At 36.3% G+C, this 18,317-nt stretch overlaps 7 protein-coding genes and 1 pseudogene across 7 annotated transcripts; 3 read left to right on the top strand and 5 right to left on the bottom strand.

The window, feature by feature from the left end:
* Positions 1-3,201: 3,201 nt before the first annotated feature.
* On the bottom strand, positions 3,202-4,371 carry LOC18021508 (putative F-box protein At2g19630). Its single transcript, XM_006404076.1, has one exon. The coding sequence runs from the start codon at positions 4,369-4,371 to the stop codon at positions 3,202-3,204; it is 1,170 nt and encodes a 389-aa protein (XP_006404139.1).
* A 1,949-nt stretch (positions 4,372-6,320) lies between these two features.
* Positions 6,321-7,418, bottom strand: LOC18021507 (F-box protein DOR). Its single transcript, XM_006404075.1, has one exon. It carries the CDS (start codon positions 7,416-7,418, stop codon positions 6,321-6,323), a length of 1,098 nt encoding a protein of 365 aa, XP_006404138.1.
* Positions 7,419-8,197: 779 nt separating this feature from the next.
* Positions 8,198-9,375, top strand: LOC18021506 (F-box protein At3g49450). Its single transcript, XM_024157829.1, has 3 exons — positions 8,198-8,651; positions 8,734-8,872; positions 8,970-9,375. The coding sequence occupies exons 1-3, from the start codon at positions 8,198-8,200 to the stop codon at positions 9,373-9,375; spliced, it is 999 nt and encodes a 332-aa protein (XP_024013597.1).
* A 514-nt stretch (positions 9,376-9,889) lies between these two features.
* LOC112087820 (ubiquitin-conjugating enzyme E2 29-like) lies at positions 9,890-10,432 on the bottom strand. Its single transcript, XM_024157828.1, has 3 exons — positions 10,379-10,432; positions 10,228-10,302; positions 9,890-10,147 (listed from the first exon to the last, which is right to left on the bottom strand). Exons 1-3 carry the CDS (start codon positions 10,430-10,432, stop codon positions 9,890-9,892), a joined length of 387 nt encoding a protein of 128 aa, XP_024013596.1.
* A 2,282-nt stretch (positions 10,433-12,714) lies between these two features.
* Positions 12,715-13,434, top strand: LOC18021505 (E3 ubiquitin-protein ligase RNF181). The gene has a single exon (XM_006404073.1). It carries the CDS (start codon positions 12,715-12,717, stop codon positions 13,432-13,434), a length of 720 nt encoding a protein of 239 aa, XP_006404136.1.
* A 674-nt stretch (positions 13,435-14,108) lies between these two features.
* Positions 14,109-14,613, bottom strand: LOC112087765 (annotated as a pseudogene).
* A 290-nt stretch (positions 14,614-14,903) lies between these two features.
* On the top strand, positions 14,904-16,227 carry LOC18021504 (nascent polypeptide-associated complex subunit alpha-like protein 2). The gene is made up of 4 exons (XM_006404072.2): positions 14,904-15,057; positions 15,153-15,249; positions 15,513-15,631; positions 15,729-16,227. Exons 1-4 carry the CDS (start codon positions 14,959-14,961, stop codon positions 16,077-16,079), a joined length of 666 nt encoding a protein of 221 aa, XP_006404135.1. The 5' UTR covers positions 14,904-14,958; the 3' UTR covers positions 16,080-16,227.
* A 256-nt stretch (positions 16,228-16,483) lies between these two features.
* LOC18021503 (putative F-box/FBD/LRR-repeat protein At3g49480) lies at positions 16,484-17,836 on the bottom strand. Its single transcript, XM_024157827.1, is given in 3 exon segments — positions 16,484-16,813; positions 16,816-17,376; positions 17,378-17,836. Coding segments are annotated over 3 exon segments (1,350 nt in total).
* Positions 17,837-18,317: the final 481 nt, after the last annotated feature.

Genomic DNA, 18,317 nt, shown 5'->3' with positions numbered 1-18,317 from the left:
TTTATGATCATTACATATTAGACACACAAATAAGAGAATTACTATCCAACAAAACATTCATACACTCTGGCGTGCCGAGACATTGTCGCATCTTTGACACAACCGTAGAATCTACCAATGGCTGCCTCCTCTTAGCATATGGACCTCTACACTGCAAGAACCGGCTGGCAAAAGAGAACAATAGCAACTTCTAATTCAATAACCAATCCATGATTAACATTTATTAACATTCACAAGCCCTCACACACCAAAACCAAACAGAACTTTAGAGGGTTTAAAGAATAGATAAAGCGATGTACAAAAAAAAAAAGAAGGAATACAACTATATCCAGTCATAAACATCCTTCATTTTGGAAGGACATATAAATCACAAAACCAATTTTAAAAGTCATATAAAACCCGGTTCTGGTCAATTAGTCATAGAAAATCAGAAGAGCAGTCATATAAAATGGGTCAAAAGTTTTCCAATTTTGGAATCTAATGTAACATGAAACCGGTCAATTTAAATTTCTAGAAACAATGTTAGAAACAATGTTTGGTATCTAATGTAATACAGCTAGATCCAGTCATAAAATGTTAGAAAGCTCACCTTTCCAGTAGACTGACCATAACCAGAGTAATCATACCTGGAAAAGGATAAACCAAAACGACAGATTAAAAGAATTATCACCAACTCATCATTGGATAACCAACACTTCAAGAAATGACGCAAGCAAAACAAACACAAGCAAAGTAACAATTTTTCAAGTCTTTACGATAATAAAGTATGACTGAAACAGTAGGAGTAAAATATTTGCATTACAAGATTCCAACCAATCCAAAAACGCAAGCTTTTTTTTCATTTTACAGTTGGCAAAGAGATAAGAGAAGTCAACTTTGGAAACAAAAATCCAAAAAACCCCAGACTTTCTGTTCTAAAATAGAGATGATAGCAATAAAGCCCTGAAATTGAAGCCCAAAAATTGAGAGAGAAAGGTGATACCTTCAACACCAGAGTGGTAGATCCAAAAAAATGAGAGAGTCCTAACCAGTAAGCGTAGCCATTGATGGGTGTGAGATCGTATACATTCAGATAAACCAGAACCGAACCGGCTTTCTTCTTCCGGCCGGTCACCACCACCATCCAACACAAAATCTTCTTCAACCGACGAAGGAAAAGTAGCCTCAATATTCCAAGGTTTTGAAGAAAATAAAACAGATTGAGAGAGAAGAATCAGTTTATACTGTGAGCAGATAGTCTCAATTATTCACATGGGCCAATGTTTCTTCTCACGTGTTAATATGTGAGTGGGTTTAAGTCCAACAAAAGTCACGTACAGATTTGAAAGTGATTTATTGGGCTGATGCTAAGGCCCATTCTCATGTCTTAACCTGGTATATAAGAAGAGACGAGGGTTTTGAAAAAGGATGTAGCGAAAAGAAGAGAAGAGGAAAACAGAGAGAGAATTTGGTAAAAAGTTCTTCTACGGTTCTTCGTCTCCAAAGTTGCGGTTACTGTGTGGAGTTTGGCGTTAGTGATTCTTCTTGCTTTTGTCTTAAGGGTTTGTGCTCTCCTTTGGGAATATCTGAAAAGATTAGAAAGAGAGACATAAGAGAAAGCTTAGAAGAAGAAAATCACGGTTGTACTAAATTCTTATTATCTTTTGATTGCTATAGTGGATTGAGAGTGCTGTCTCTCCCCAGACGTACCGAAAGGGAACTGGGTTACCAAATTTCTTGTGTCTTGCTTGAAATCAACAAAACAAACTAAGTATCAAGGTTAATTGATCTAAGAAGTTCAGGTTAAAGAGCTAAGACTAGAGGTTGAAATCAATAATAAAACCTCACATATACTATTAGAGTAAAGCTTGATGAATGCAACGAGAAAGAAATTTAAAGAATGGTTTTTCATATTACCTGAGCGGCCAAAACATCGACGGTGGTCTTGCTGGAGCCACCACAGAAGCTGCTTGATTTGCCATCGTGGAGACCGGATTGAGATGCTAAGTTACTCTCTACTTACGAGGGAGGACACCAGTGAGCTTCGAAAAAAATGGTGAGAGAGGCGACGGAGAGGCGGAGAAAGCGCCGTTTTAGAATCTCTTTTGGATAAGATTAGGGTTTTATTAGGATTTGTTCGTTTATATAGTAGGATAAAATTTCCGGTTAAGATAAATTTATGTTGGTTCAATTTTGGTTAAAATTTTGATTAAATTCATTTTTTTGGTTCAATTTCGGTTTAATTCTCGATAAAGATTAATTTATTCGGTTTAGCAGACTTTTATATAGAAGTCTACAAATTTTAAAACCTAAATAATAGATTTTCTTCTTCTTAATTTAAAAACATAAATTTCTATTTATCAATATGAAAAAATAATTTATGTACATTTGGGTTACAATTACGGAATTTATAAATGTAATTTTGATACCAAAATAATATTTTCTAAATTTTAAAATTAAATTTCCAGATTTAATTACTTAGTAGACTTCATTTCGATAAACGAAGTCTAATAGTAGACTTCTTTCTCTCTTTATTAGACTTCGCCAGGATGTAAACAGTAATTAGAACATCCGTTTTTTGTTTACTCATACAGGATTAAATGGTCTTTTCACTACTCTTTTAGGTTATTTCTGCCAAATGTTTTTTCAGGGGTTTACTTTTGTATTCAAAATCAAGTTTTAGGTTATTTTTAGCAAAAACCCTTCAATTATCCATCTTTTGTCTCACAGAGTTTAATTATGTTCCTAGTTCTAGTGATTTTTATTATCAATTACTTTTATTCCAACATAGCCAAAGATAAAGGTCATGATTTATCCACAGAGAGATAATTACAAGGAGTATATATTGATTTCAAGTGTAATCAAATAATTTTTCTTCTTATCTTCTTCATTGTCGACATTGTATATATTGTGATGGGCCTGTGGATTCGTGAGAATCATCTTTGTTACATGCTTGTAGGTTCGTCGTGTAAAGTATGTATATAACTAATGTAGTAGAATATATTAACAAAGACACAAAGTGGCTTGCTGATGAAAAAAAATGTTTTAAATAGTTCAAACAGTAGCTTACAACAGCCACTGATTCTCATGAACACAGTTTCCATAATGAGATAAAGTTTTGAAGTCAAAGTAAACATAAATTAAAATGGCCATCTAATGAACAATCATATCGTTACCAACACGAAATGAGATGAACGCAACACTTAGGACCGTTATAAAGTCCTATGAACTCCTCCTAAGCGTTTCCATAAGCTTCACATCTTGTACATGGTCCACGAATGTGTGGATCTTGCGAGACTTAGAAGCTTCAGTTCCTAATTGGATCTCGACTCTTACGACAGTGTTCCTCGCCACATTGTAGAAGAAAATGTAGGGGTCCAATTGATGATAATCTGGGGCAAACACAAAGTCACCTGTACCACTCATCCCAACAATGTGTAGCATGGTTTTATTCCCAACAACATCCCTCCACAATGGTGGCAATACATAGATATGCTTCGACCACTTCTGATTCTCGCCTAAAACCCATAGTTCAAAACTTGTAGTATTTCCTTCGAAAAAAGAAACCGAATCAGCAGGGAGAACTGCGCCCAATTTTCCATTGTAATTGATCAGTTTTGCCTTCAAAATGGGAACGTCCACAGCTAGAAACGTGAACTTTTCGAACCTAATATCAAAGCAAGCTACCATAAAATGTTCTAAGCCCATAACTATGTAGTACAAAACTCCATTGATGCATATGCCATTTCCAGTAGGTAATGGCCTATGGGGAATCGAACAATCGATCATTCTCCATAACATTTCTTCATTATCAAATGTTAAAGCTCGATAGCCATCCTTGGACACGTGCAATACCTTGAACAATTTGTCAATAGGATCATACCCCAAATAGGTATACACCGTAAGTCGGTCCGTTAATGTCACTTTGGGTAAAGTTATGCACTGTCCTGTGCTAGGGTTACAGATCATTATATTCTTATCTTTACTACAGAGCCATCCGCATACAGGACGAGTAACCCCGTAAAAAGAATCTTCGGTGGAGACACTCATGTGACGATCGAGAACTATAGGAGATGAGTTCTGGTCTGGATTTAGGGGCTGAGGTGTCGAGAAAAAGAGAAACTTACGTTTGAGTTCTAAGATGAACAAAAGACGCGGACGAGCAGAAGACATCTTCAAGAACAGATCGGTGAAATTTTGACGGCAGAGAATGAACGACCAGTCCTTTGACACACAACGAAACCTGGCTATGGATTTTGCAGGCAATCTCGAGAGTATCTCAACGATGAGATCAGTTGGTATCATCGAACCAGAGTTTTCTCCTAATGCGTTCATTGAAGGGGTGTTTAAGCTAACCTCATCCTTGGAGACGTGACCCTTTTGTTTTTCCATGGCGGACATTACATGAAGTTGTAATGAAACCTCTAGAGTTCGAATACCCAAACACGTTTACCACCTTTGGTTTTGTTCCACGATTTTATCCATATCTATATATATGTATATATATATGTAAATGTATCTTATTTCTATACAATATTTAGACAGTAAATATATATTTTTTCTTTTTATAAGACTATATATGACTCATATGTTTTTTCCACACAAAGCTTTGTTTAATTTTTTATTATTTTTAGATTTCAATGTGAATTTCTACTGGTTATCAAATCTAGTATAAATTATAATTATGAGTTTAATCTATTGCAAGAAAGTATTGATTTCTTCTCTTTTTAGGGCTAGATGCTTGGTGTTAAACTTTTCTTTTTTTATTTGAGTTTAGAAGTCCTACGTGACTTCCTTTTACTTCTTACATATATATCCGTGCTATATGCATGGGTTTTTGGAAGACACCATTGATATTAAGAATTCTACTAGTGCTTTTGAAAGAAAATTAAAGAGCCTTCTCATTTGCCATTTCTAATGGATAAACCTGAAGGCTTTGTTGATTAGAATTTTTTTTTTTTAAAATAAGGTATGTTTAGGAAAATATCGATTTGTATATAAAAACTATCACATCGACAATGGAACAAATGAGTTTTTGCAGAAAAAGTGGTTACTGAAGAAGTTATTTTGACGTACATGTTTATTACAGAAAGTTGGAAAGTGATCCTAATCCCTATATTTATATCTACTACTTTATGAAGATGATTACGGATTGCTTCCATGGTTACGAAACTCAAGTTTTTTCTCAAGTCAGAGTTTGATTTGAAAGATTTTGGTGATATAAGACATATTCTCGCCATTAAAATGGTTAGAGAAAAACAAACATGGGCAGTTCGATGATCTCACAAGAGAATTATCTTTTGAAAGTGTTGGGAATTCAACATGAATCAGGCTGAACAGTAAATACCAATATTAACGGATGATTGGTTGGGTTGTAGACTTGAACTTGTAAATGATTTGCTTGGATATATATTGGATATATGCTTTGATTAAGGCTGTTGAAGAAAAGTGACTACCAATCACCTACTAAGTGTTCATTAAATTATATATTTTAATTTAACATTTAACTGAATTGAATATAACTAAAATTTAGAATTTTATTATTTTGGACCTTTTACAAAATATTTTGCTCCACCGAACTATTGTAAAGAGAGCTTTTTCATTTTTTGATACATAATTCACATTTTATCAACAACAACAAAAAATGGTGATCAGGAAGTATAAGTATCATTAGTTTCCTTCCGTTCCATCAGTTTTGATATTAGAAACCCTTAATTCCTGAGCCATCATATGATATTAACTCACATATCTTTCAGATTTCAACTCCCATCTTTTGTCTCACATGGTTTAATTCTGTTCTATTGAGACTTCTAGTGATAATTTATGAATTACATTTAATTCCAACACCGCCAAATCTACATCCTAAGATAATGTGCCGTCTTTGAATATAGAACCAGAGATGATTTGTCTTGTTACACCTTCAAAAAATTATGATTTTCCCACAGGGAATATATATATTTCAAGTGCTATCAGTTAATAATTTTTACTCTTCTTCAGTGTCATTGTATATATTGCGATGGGATTGTGGATCGTGAGAATCCTCTTTGTTACATGCTTCACCAAGTTCTTACTTAGAGCACGGAGTTCAATCATATGAATAAAATTCTTCCTTTAATGATGTCTATAACTAAGGTACGTAGTAGAATTAACGAAGACACAAAGTTGCTTGCTAATGAAAAGAAAAAAGATTAAATAGCTAAAACAATTGCTTACAATAATCATTGATTCTCATGGACACAGTTTCCAAGAGATGAAGTTTTTCAAAGTAAACATAAAATAGCCATACAAAGAACAATACAAGAAATGAGATAGACGCAACGCTTATGGACTGTTGAAAAGTCCTATGAACTCCTAGGCGCTTCCATAAGCTTCACATCTTGAACATGGTCCACAAATGTGTAGATCTTGCCATACTTAGAAGCTAAAGCTCCTAACTGGATTTGGACTCTTACTCTTCTGACAGTGTTCCTCACCACATTGTAGAAGAAAATGTAGGGGTTGAGTTGAGCGTTTGGGGCAAACACAAATTCACCTGTACCAGTCATCCCAACAATGTTAAGCTCCCCAACAATATCCCTCCACAAAGGCGGAAATACATGGCTATGCTTCGACCACTTCTGATTCTCGACATCTTCAAGAACCCACAGTTGAAGACTTGTACTACGTCGAGTGAAGCAAAAGAAGGAATCAGGGAGAACTGCTCCCAATTTTCCATTGCAATTGATCAGATTTGAATTCCAAATCTTAATGTTCACAACTAGAAACGTGAAATTTTCAAACCTAACATCAAAGCAAACTATCAGATAAGGCGGCATGCCCTCTACGGTTGATGCAGCCGCATAGTACAAAACTCCATTGATGCATATCTCATTACGTAAAGGGGAATGGGGAATCGGACAATCGATCATTCTCCATGACATGTCTCCATTTCCAAACGTCAAAACTCGACAACCATCCTCGGACACGCACAGTACCTTGAATAGTTTGTTGATCGGATCATACCCCAAATAGGTATGCACAGTTCCCGTCAACGTCACTTTGGGTAAAGTTATGAACTGTCCAGTGCTAGGGTTACACATCACTGGATTCTTAACTTTACTACATAGCCATCCGCAGACAGGAGGAGTAACCCCGGAATAAGAATCTTCCGTGGAGAAACTCATGTGAAGATCGGCAACTAAAGGAGACGACGAGTTTTGGTCTGGATTTAGAGGTAGAGGTGTCGAGAAGAAGACAAACTTACCTCTGAGTTTGACGACGAAGAAAAGACGAGGACGAGCCAAAGACTTTTTCAGGAACAGATCCGTGAAGTCTGGATGGTAGAGAGTCGAAGCCCATCGCTTCGAAACGCACCGAAACCTTGCGATGGATTTCACAGGCAATCTCGAGAGAATCTCAATGACAAGATCTCTTGGGATGGAACGACCTACTCCAGACATATTGCATGAAAATGAATACGAAACCCCTAGTAGATAGATAGAGCTCTTATAGACAAACACGATTGCCACCTTTAGTCTTCCTTCCAAGATTTTTATTCATGCACCATATCTTGATATATGTTATTTATATACAATATATAGACTGTAAATATTTTTTCCCTTTTTATAAGATAATATATGACTCATACCTTTGTTTCCACAAAAAGCTTAGTTTAAATTATTTATTTTTAAATTAATTTGTTTTGCTTTTAGATTTAAATGTGAATTTCTACGGTTAGTCAAATCTAATGAAAATGTGAGTATAATATTGCAAGAAAGTATTGATTTCTTTCTATTTAGGGCAAGAGCTAGTTATTATATTTTTTTTTATCATTATTTGATTTTAGAAGTCTTACGTGAATTCCTTTTGCATCTTATATATATATATATATCGGTGCTTTAAGGGTTTTTTAAGACACCATTGATATTAAAAATTTCAAAAGTACTTTTAAATTTTATATTCCAAAATGGTTTAGCGTTTGGCTCTGATGAGAACCCGATCAGGAGGAGGAAAACCAAGCAATAAATATTTACTTTGGCGGTTTAACAATGTCTCAATCATTTTATTCTTGCATGTTGTTGTAATTCATTTGAAATGGATGTAAAAAAAATTATTAATAAATGATTAGTTTAGATTAGAAGAACATATTCTAATGGATAATTGATTAGAAGGTTTTTTTACATAAGGTATGTCTACGAAAATATTATCTATCCAAAAACATTTACACGAGTGGTTTTTGATGGATTTTTGTTCGACATCAGTTGAGTACTCATCAGAGCAGATACCAATTGATATATTGATTGAGATATTCTTGAGATTACCAGCAAAATCTATACTGAGGTTTCGTTGCGTGTCCAAGCAATGGGCTTCCATTCTCTGCCGTCCAGATTTCACCGACCTGTTCTTGACATTCTCTTCGGACCGTCCGCGTCTCTTGTTCACCTTCCAAGTTGACGGTAAGTGGTTCTTCTTCTCGGCACCTCAACGTCAAGATCCAGACCAGAACTTGTCTCATGACGTGATCATTGTCGATAATCACATGCGTATCCCCACCAGAATGTGTTCGTTTTGGATCCATCGACCTGTCCGTGGCTTGGTTTTTCCTAAAGGTGTACGGATCAAACGTGGATGTAATGATTCAAAGGCGATGGTCATATGTAACCCTGTCCTGACAGTCCATAACAATACCCAAAGTGAGAAAAGGGAGGGTTCGTGTGAGAAACTACTTAGGGTATGATCCAATCAATAAAGAATTTAAGGTATTGAGCATGTCAGTAATTTTTACACGAAATCGTCAACACTCCGGGGAGCATCAAGTTTTGACATTAGGAACAGGAAAACTGTCTTGGAGAATGATTGAATGTTCCTTACACCAATTGCCTGATTGTGATGGGATATGTATCGATGGAGTTTTGTATTATACAGCTTATCAAAAAAAACGGGCTTGCAAATGCTTGGATCATCGTTTGCTTTGATGTTAAGTCTGAACATTTCAAATCTCTGGAAATCAGTGTAACGTACCCTTTAACTCTGATGAATTACAAGGGTGAATTAGGTGCAATTCAGTTTAATATGAATGGCTATTTATGTGGAAGAAGTACAAGTCTTGAGTTGCGGGTTCTAGATGATGCTGAGAAACATAAATGGTCGGTTAAAACCTACATATTGTCGCTTTTTTGGAAAGATTTTGCTGTGGATACCAGCCGGTACTATCACTTTGTGGGGATGACTGATAACAGTGAACTTGTGTTTTCACCGTTCATTATATCTGATCCTTTCTATATTTTCTACTACAATCTGGGGAGGAACACTACCGTAAGAGTTAGGATCCATGGAATTGAATTCGTTAAGAATCAATACATTTACACCTTTTTAAACCACGTTGACGATGTAAAGCCTATGTACGTAAGTGCTTAGGGTTTCATAAGACTTTATAACAGCACTAACTAAATATATAGCTTGGCTTCTAACTTCTCATCAGCTACGGACGAAAAAGAAGGTATTATTGTCCCTCCTTCAACCCTTTTATAAACACTGATCTATGCACATCTTATGAACACTAATCTATGGGGTTTTTATTTTTGGGTCTAAATGTGAATATAATTATTTCTTCACAGTTTCATTCTTGACTACTGGATTGATTTTTTTTTCTATCTTGTGATTTATCATCTTAGAGCATGTCCAGTAGTAAACTCCATAGAGGGGTTCATCAGCATTAAAAAGCAATATTTTTCGGTTTAGGTGGGTTGGGAAGAATTCGGGTGAAAATATGGTTCAGTAGTGAACTCCATTTTGGGGTTCATCCCGAAAAAAAAAAAATATTTTTTTAAAGAAATAAATTGAATGTTTTACAAAGACAAAATCCCACTTGAAAACTGTAAAACAAGAGTTATACAAGTAGTTTTACATAAAGAAAGAGTGAAAAAAAATTTCAAGGCCCAGCGTGCTCCAAAGTACATTCCCGAGCACGCTGATCGAACCCCGCCTTATCTTCTTTATAGAGCTTCGCTTTGGCTTCATCGTAATAGTCCCCCTCATCTATTTCAGGGTTTGTGAGCATCTCATGAAGTTTACTGAGAATAGTATGGATGGTGTGAATGGGCGAGAAGCGGTCGACAGTCAGCATCCGAAGGAAGATATGTCCACGCTCTCCTACGTTGGGGTGAAAGAGCTTGGTTGTGAAGAAGACCTGCAGAGACAATATGAGAAAATATGAGAACCGTTTTAGTGGAAGAGAAAATATGAGAACGGGTATTCTAGAGGAAATACCTTGAGTGGCTTGAACGGGTAATCTGGAGGAAAGTCCAAGCCGACTTTAGACTCCTCCAGAATAAGGCGATTCGGCTGGTCCGAAAATCACAGCCTCCCAATACGACAACTTTCCATCAATGGGGCCTGCCCTGTAGAGCGGGCTCTTAACCTTCTCTATTTCCTTTTGCTGTATCGTTATGGCTCTCTCCCAGTACTGTGGCATAGTAAACCCTAAAACAATACTTGAAAACAAAGCCACCAAATGATTCAAATCCCGATCGTTAATCACATTCGATAAGCCCCAGTAAGTGCACAATAACATTTTGATCGACCCACTATCAGCCTTGACGGTTCTAACAAAATAAAGAAATGCAAGACAAGCAAAGCCTAAATCTCGTAATGAACCATCAATCCCCCAAAAAAACCCCTGATTGATCACCAATATTTTATGAACTCACACGATTACAATATGATATGACCTTATGCAATATGATCATATCATCTACTAATATATAGCAAACAACAAATGAGTAACCATTTCAACCAAAAACTCATAAGCGATTAACCAGTTCATATAACCATATAGCAAACAACAACTAAGAAGCCAATCATATAGCAAAATACCATATAGCAAACAACAAATAAGAAGCAAATGGCTTTTAAGATACACACAATTCTTGATAATGTATTGAGAGTGACCCAGTTTGAATATCCTTATTAAGAAATCGTATTCGAAATAAGGATATTACGGTTTAATTGAACGAATTAGACGCCAATTTCAATCCCAGATGAAAGCCCCAAAATTTGAAAAAAATTTCGAAAACCCTAATTTCAAATGAATCTAGGGTTTGCAAATCTACTAAATTCGTACCGAATACTAGATTTGGGGTACCAGAGACAACCGTCGAACCTCTAATCCACCGAAATCGAACAAAAAAATACCCGATTTCAACCCGATTTTTTTCCCCCAAAAATCGCAAACCCTAGAATCGCGAAATCGAAATCAAAACATAAAACTACAAGGAACCGAAGCTTACCAGGACTATGGGGACGGAAGATCGATGTTCGGATTACACCTCCACCGGGAATAATCTACGGAACAGGCGGTGACGACGGAATCGCCCTGAATCGCCAAAGAACACGAACGAGAGAAGAAGAAAATCGGAGAAAGAGAAAATGTTTTTTTTTGCGGTTTTTTTTTTTCACAGCCTATCGACGGATACCACATGGTTCGCATCCGGAGTCTTCAGGGTCGACGGGATGAATTGCCCCTTCCGAGTTGGGCCTTTTTTCTTTTTTAAAAAACCCAAAATGCCTATGATTTTGTGCCCAAATTCGAGAAAGACCCTCTAATGGACCTGGTCTTAGGAGGCTAAGGAAGAGAGTGAGGCATATCCCATGGTATACAGCTCGTTTAGCTATAAGCTTTATTTGTTTTGGTATTTTATTTATCTCTTTGTTTAAAAGGCAACTCCTGTTTAGTCGACTCGAATTTATGAGTCCCAAAATTAGAGCTCCATTTGTGCCTAGAATGGTGGTATGTAATCCTTTATTTCTCTAATGTTGAACTTGCAAAGCAAATTTTTTTAATTGATTTGAATTCATTTTTAACCTCATTCTTGATATTATACTTCACTCATTTGCATTACAAGAAAAATAAATTTCGATGGCCATATCCATCAAATGTGCTGAAAATGATTTTCTCTTACGAACAAAAATCTATCAAAAACCACTCATGTAAATGTTATTTTCGATAGATAATATTATATAAAGTGATATTTTTGTAGACATACCTTATGTAAAAAAGAAAACCTTCTAATCAATTATCCATTAGAATATGTTCTTCTAAACTAATCATTTCATTAATAATTTTTTTTTTTCACATCCATGTCAAATGAATCACAACATGCAAGAATAATATACCAAAGTAAATATTTATTGCTTGGTTTTCCTCCTCCTGATCGGGTTCTCAAAGCCAAACGCTAAACTGCTTTGGAATATGAAATTTAAAAGTACTATTGAAATTTTTAATATCAATGGTGTCTTAGAAAAACCCTTGAAGCACCGATATATATATGTAAGACGCAAAAAGAATTTATGTAGACTTTTAAAATCAAATAATAATAAAAAAAGGTGTAATACCTAGCTCTTGCCCTAAATAGAAAGAAATCAATACTTTCTTGCAATATTAAACTCATATTTTCATTAGATTTGATTAACCGTAGAAATTCAAATTCAAATCTAAAAATGAAACAAATTAATTTAAAAATAAATAATTTAATCTAAGCTTTTTGTGGAAACAAAGGTATGTGTCCTATATTATCTTATAAAAAGGGAAAAAATATTTACAGTCTATATATTGTATATTAATAACATATATATAGATATGGTTCATGGATGAAAATCTTGGAAGGAAGACGAAAGGTGGCAATCGTGTTTGTCTATAAGAGCTCTATGCAGAACCCTCTTTGTTAGGCTGGTCGACAGTGATTGAGTAAAGTAGTCATGCGAGCCGAGTTGTATCACGACATCGATAACGATCCTGAACCAGAAGATGCTGGCAAAATCAGAATCACGGTAAGGATCCTTGGTGAATATGATCACAACCCAACATTCACGACTCTGCCGACGTTTGTCAAAGACTTCATCAACGACGATGTGGGCGACGTTTGTGAAAGCAAAGAAGCCTTGGAATATTTCTTGATGGAAGCAGGAATCAACGAGGATGATATTTCTGATGCGTTGCTAAAGCTAATTGTCTATGTTGATGAGTTAACTCGTCCCACAAGCACCGAGTATTCTCATAACTGTGCTTTAGATGTTCGGTTGGATCTTGTTCCTGATTATCTCGATGATGTTGATGATGAAGAATCTCAGTCTCAGATTGAACAAGTGGCTCAAGTCTCGTTCGATGAGCCCAGTAATACCCGATTTCGACCAGCTAGCAAGCTCGTGGTCAAATCCCTAACCAGGAAAATATACAACAAGAAGATTAAAAAGGAGAAGAACATATGCATGAAGATTAGCTTGGAAGAGTGCACAATTTGTTTGGAAGAGTTTACCAATGGCGGAAGAGTTGTGACTTTGCCCTGTGGACATGAATTTGACGATGGGTGTATCGTAAAGTGGTTTGAGACCAGTCATGTTTGTCCGCTTTGTCGTTTCGAGTTGCCATGTGAAGATCAAGGAACTAGTGTCCGGTACGAGTTTATAGACTTGGCGTAGGGTTACTTATTGTAATGAATCTTTGTTTTAATGTTTTTTCTAATTCGATTCTTTTGTTTTGTGACTTTGGAGTATGTTGCGATTCATCATAAGACTAAGAAAGCAGTTTTTAAAAGGTGATATAGTTTTCAGCCATATATTGTATAATTAGTGTTTCTTCTATTAATGGTGGTCTTATGTGACAGATTATTGTGTAATTCCAAATTACAGACATATTGGCCAGTATGATAAATCAACCAAACCCGTTTAAGTCATTGGTCTTTGTAGATTAAGAAAAAGAAAGGCATATACTTTTCCTTCCATAGATAGTTTTTCTTATAGCCGACCATCTCTAATTTTCAAAATGGTGGTCCGGTGTTACAGTTATAATTACCAAATTAGAGAATCATGTGCAAATTAAATCAAATAAAAACAAAATTATTCACGTTTTTGCTTAGCGAGCGGAAAAGCTGAGAAGTCGTTACAAAAGGCCCGAAGGTCATGAGACTGAGATGATAAACATGTGCCACGTAAAAAACACTAGACTAAAACTGCATTGTTTCTACATATAAAAGAAAGTCTCCAAATTTCGAAAATCATAAAATTAAGTCGCCTAAACATTGTAGATTGCTTATAGAACAAAATGATAAAACAAAATGATAAGAGAAAATACCAAAGGACCAAAGCTTTTCTTTCTAGTCAAACAAGCCAAATACCATATCATCCTCACTCTCTTCCTTGGCTTCCTCCTAAAGATGATACATCAAGACCATAGATTAGTGTTTATAAATTGATAAAAAAAGTTTATGAAAAACTTGGAAGGAGAGAGTAATACAATACCTTCTTCTTCTGCTCAGAAGCTGGGGCTTCTTGAGTGGCTCCTCCAGCTGCAGGGGCAGAGGAAGATACGGCCATGGGAGCAGCAGAAGCAGAGCCACCAGCACCAGCGTTCATGACGAGATCATCTTCAATTGTCAGATGCAAATATCAGCTTCAATTGTCAAGTACACATATGGAACCAATGTATAAGAGGTTTTAACACCAAAACAGATTTATTAAGCCAGAAAAAAAAAAAGTTTATACAAAAGTTAAACCGAGAAGGCAAGATAAAAGTACTAACGATAGCGTAACAGTGACGTCGATTCCATCATCGTGGAGAATAAGAGCGGCGTATGTACATGCGAGCTCACCCATGGCCATTGTAGCTAGCTTGCTTGAGTCAAACGTAAATAACAGAGAGAGAGAGAGCGAAAACAAGAGGCCGAAACGGAAATTTAGGGCTTACGTTATGTCTAGTCTCTATTTGTTCCGATCGAGTTATGGTTTATGAACTCCCTGGCATTCTACTTTGACTCGGGCACTTGAATATCATGCGCGCCCCACATATAAATGATTTATAAAATTCGATCCGGTTTTAAAACAGAAAAGCCTAATAAAGGCCCATTAAGAAGCGACATAACAAAATCCAAAGATTTTCCCAAGTCGTCGTCGTCACTCTCAGTCTCACCGCACCGATCGTCTTATCCAGAAATCTCTCTTGAAGCAATGTCTCCTCCTGCAGTGGTCACTGAATCCGCCGATGGACAACCTGAGCATCCAGTGGCTGCTTCTTCCATCGCTGAAGAGCTCGAGAAGAAGCTTCAGGTGAGACTTTCTTGGGACGGTTTTGTATTTTCTTTAATTTGTCATGGTTTTTGCGTTCAATGTGTGTAAATCTTACCCTCGGTGGCAATTTTCAGACTGATGAACCGATTGTAGAAGATGTGAAAGACGACGAAGAAGATGATGATGATGACGAAGAAGATGAAGACGACGACGCAGACGCAGACGCTCAAGGTAATTCTTCCTCTGCTAATAAGTTTCCTGATAGTTCTTTAGAAATGGTGAAGTTGTGTTTGCGTTTTGATCCTCCAATAGTTAGAAATGGTGGAAGTGATATAGTTTTGCTTAACATATAGATGTTTGGCACAATGGCATATGAATCACATTTCTGATGAGAAATTTGCCTCTTTTTTCTTTCAGTTTGAGAAATAACTCATGAGTAATTATTATTACAGAGATCCGAATTTTTCTTTAAATGGATTGAAGTTTCTGCGTAGGTGTAAGTGGAAATTCAAAGCAGAGCAGAAGTGAAAAGAAGAGCAGGAAGGCAATGTTGAAGCTCGGTATGAAACCAGTCACAGGTGTTAGCCGAGTGACCATCAAAAGAACCAAAAACGTAAAACCCAAAAACGTTTCTCTGTTTTCACTACCCTTAAAGATGTATTTTTTACGCGTCTAAGATTCTAACCATAGACGTCCTTAATGTTGGCCAGGTACTCTTCTTCATCTCAAAGCCTGATGTCTTCAAGAGCCCACATTCAGAGACCTACGTTATATTCGGTGAGGCCAAAATCGAGGACTTGAGCTCGCAGCTTCAAACACAAGCCGCTCAACAGTTTAGGATGCCTGAAACTGGAGCCATGTCTCAGAGAGCAGAGGCATCTACAGCCACAGTAGAAGCGCAAGCGGAAGAAGATGAAGAGGAAGTTGATGAGACCGGTGTGGAGGCTCGTGACATTGATTTGGTCATGACTCAGGCTGGAGTTTCGCGTAGCAAAGCGGTTAAGGCACTCAAGGGTCATGATGGAGATATTGTAAGCGCAATAATGGAACTCACTACTTAAAGAGAGCAGAGAATGAATCTCTCTGCTCTCTTCACTTGCTGATAGTTTTCGAATACTTTTGAAAGTTGTCAGAAAATCGGAGGATTATTGTCCTCTCGAGTATTTAATCTCATTCCTCGTTATTTTAGTTATGAAGAAAATTTGAGAAACTACTCGCCTACATCATCTTCAGACAAAATGACAAAAGTTATTGACCATTATACAAAAGTCTAATGAACACTTGTGCAGAGAGCCTCTCCAAACACTTAGAAGTTTTCTAGAAGGTGCCTTATGAGTTCATTTTCATATTCTTTTCCTTTTTCCATATTCCAAAGCAATGGAATAGCAAAACAAAATCCAAACTGAATATCATAAATTTAGAAAGAGAGAAAAAAAATCTTGTGGCATACAGACGAAGTTATTGGTCACCAATCACAATACGAACCTCTAAATAAGATACCTCTAAATAAGATTCGATTAGAGAATTGACACACAGAAACCTTATGCATGGATTTGAACTCCTCTGTCATCTTCAGTGTCTCTTCAGCACTCAAGTTTGAGTTCGGCGAGATTCCGGCCTTCTTTAAACATTTGGAGTTTTCTAAAATGTATCTTACGAGTTGTTTTTCATTTTCTCTTCCTTCATATCCTTTCCATCCAAAGATCTCGAGACTAGACGACAAGCATTTGGGAACAGAACTCGGCTGGTTCCATTCAATGTCTTGGTCAACCACTGGTACACAGTTGACCGCAAAGCTTTTAGGTTAGGACAATGAGAGAGCAAAACCACAAGTGATTCACACAAGTCTGTGTCACACAGAACTATACTACACTGTATAAGCCCAGAGTAGTTAACAGTGTTAGACCAGGGAACCATTGTACTGTGGAAAACTAAGGTCAGATGCTTGATCGAAGAAAGAGATCTCCGAAAGTTGCCATTGAGGTCAAAATCAACTTTAATAATTGCTTTAGCAAGACGAGGCATATACTCAATCGAGCAAGAGTGCGCCATAAAGTCTTGGATCTCTAAAGACGCTAATTCCGGGGTGTCTATAACCAACGACCTATCAGTATCATCTTCATCTTCTTGAAACGTATGTATATACACTAACCTCCGTAAAGAAGGCACTTTCAGACTGAAATTTATAACATTATCATTTACACCAACTAGCCCAACCACCATTAGACTCTTGAGAGTGGGGCAACCTGCCAAAAGCCTAACATGAGAATCTTCGTCTTTGTACACAACATGGCGAAGAGTAAGTACTTCGAGTGATGGGAGAGAGATCGGAGACGGAACATCCACGGTAATTTTTTTTGGAGAGAGCCAATATCTTAAGCGTTTTGCAAGTGTAAAGGCTCTTAGGCAATCTAATTGGCTCGCTTTTCCAAAGGAGATGAAAAACTAGCCGACGTATGCGACGATCAACTGCTTTTGCAACCCAGTTTACAACATCAACATCAACATCAACAGGACATTGTGGACCGAGTTTAATACACAAACGTTCTAGTATTGGTGCATCCTATAATCGCATGGACTGATCAAGTAACCACCAAACGCTCTTGCTTTCTGCGTCACTGTTTTTGGTTTCTTGATAGTCAAGTCTTGGCAACATCCTCCATACAAATTGCCATCGTCTAGACAAAAACGTGATCGCCACCGCATCTTTGGTAGGAACACGCAATAATATCTATATGAGCAAATCGTCAGACAACGAACTGATTCTGTCTTCACAAACTCTCTTTTCAATTTTCTGAGGACGTTCGGCTTCTGCCATAATTGAAAACTTAACCCTAGCTAGGGCCTAGACCTTATATTTTGTCCTTCTCGTGTGGTTGTGAGATCGACCTGTATCTCACCGAATTAAAAGGAAGCACATGTTTAATATTAGGAGGATCTTATACTAATAAAAATTTTAATATTATTGTTAAATAAGAAAATAAACAATTTTATTGGTCCACATCATCATTCAAAATTAAGAACATTTCCAAATTTTAATATTAGTGTTAAATAAGGAAATTAAGAAATTTACAAATTCTAATATTATTGTTGAATAAAGAAATTTGGTATAATTTTTTATTGGTCCATCTCAACATTAAAAGTAAAAAAATTTCTAAATTCTATTATTGTTTAAAAAATTATTAAAGATGAATAAATTATATATACAATTTATATTAATAGTAATAAAATAAATAAATAATTTTAAAATAGGAAAATTTAAATTATATGTTTCAATTATATAAATAACTAAGAACAAA

The sequence above is a fragment of the Eutrema salsugineum genome, unplaced genomic scaffold, assembly GCF_000478725.1.
Source record: "Eutrema salsugineum unplaced genomic scaffold, Eutsalg1_0 scaffold_16, whole genome shotgun sequence".
NCBI classification, from domain to species: Eukaryota; Viridiplantae; Streptophyta; class Magnoliopsida; order Brassicales; family Brassicaceae; genus Eutrema; species Eutrema salsugineum.
Note: the sequence above shows the minus strand (reverse complement) of the source record. Positions and strands in the feature narration are given on the sequence as shown.

Coding starts and splice junctions, on each gene's coding strand:
- LOC18021506 (XM_024157829.1), top strand. CDS start 8,198: ATGGATTTTTGTTCGACATCAGTTGAGTACTCATCAGAGCAGATACCA. Junction 8,652..8,733: donor AGTCCATAACAATACCCAAA/GTGAGAAAAGGG, acceptor TGAGCATGTCAG/TAATTTTTACACGAAATCGT. Junction 8,873..8,969: donor ATATGTATCGATGGAGTTTT/GTATTATACAGC, acceptor TCTGGAAATCAG/TGTAACGTACCCTTTAACTC.
- LOC18021508 (XM_006404076.1), bottom strand. CDS start 4,371: ATGGAAAAACAAAAGGGTCACGTCTCCAAGGATGAGGTTAGCTTAAAC.
- LOC112087820 (XM_024157828.1), bottom strand. CDS start 10,432: ATGCCACAGTACTGGGAGAGAGCCATAACGATACAGCAAAAGGAAATA. Junction 10,303..10,378: donor AGCAAAAGGAAATAGAGAAG/GTTAAGAGCCCG, acceptor TTTTCGGACCAG/CCGAATCGCCTTATTCTGGA. Junction 10,148..10,227: donor ACCCGTTCAAGCCACTCAAG/GTATTTCCTCTA, acceptor TTGTCTCTGCAG/GTCTTCTTCACAACCAAGCT.
- LOC18021507 (XM_006404075.1), bottom strand. CDS start 7,418: ATGTCTGGAGTAGGTCGTTCCATCCCAAGAGATCTTGTCATTGAGATT.
- LOC18021504 (XM_006404072.2), top strand. CDS start 14,959: ATGTCTCCTCCTGCAGTGGTCACTGAATCCGCCGATGGACAACCTGAG. Junction 15,058..15,152: donor AGCTCGAGAAGAAGCTTCAG/GTGAGACTTTCT, acceptor GGCAATTTTCAG/ACTGATGAACCGATTGTAGA. Junction 15,250..15,512: donor CGCAGACGCAGACGCTCAAG/GTAATTCTTCCT, acceptor GTTTCTGCGTAG/GTGTAAGTGGAAATTCAAAG.
- LOC18021505 (XM_006404073.1), top strand. CDS start 12,715: ATGCGAGCCGAGTTGTATCACGACATCGATAACGATCCTGAACCAGAA.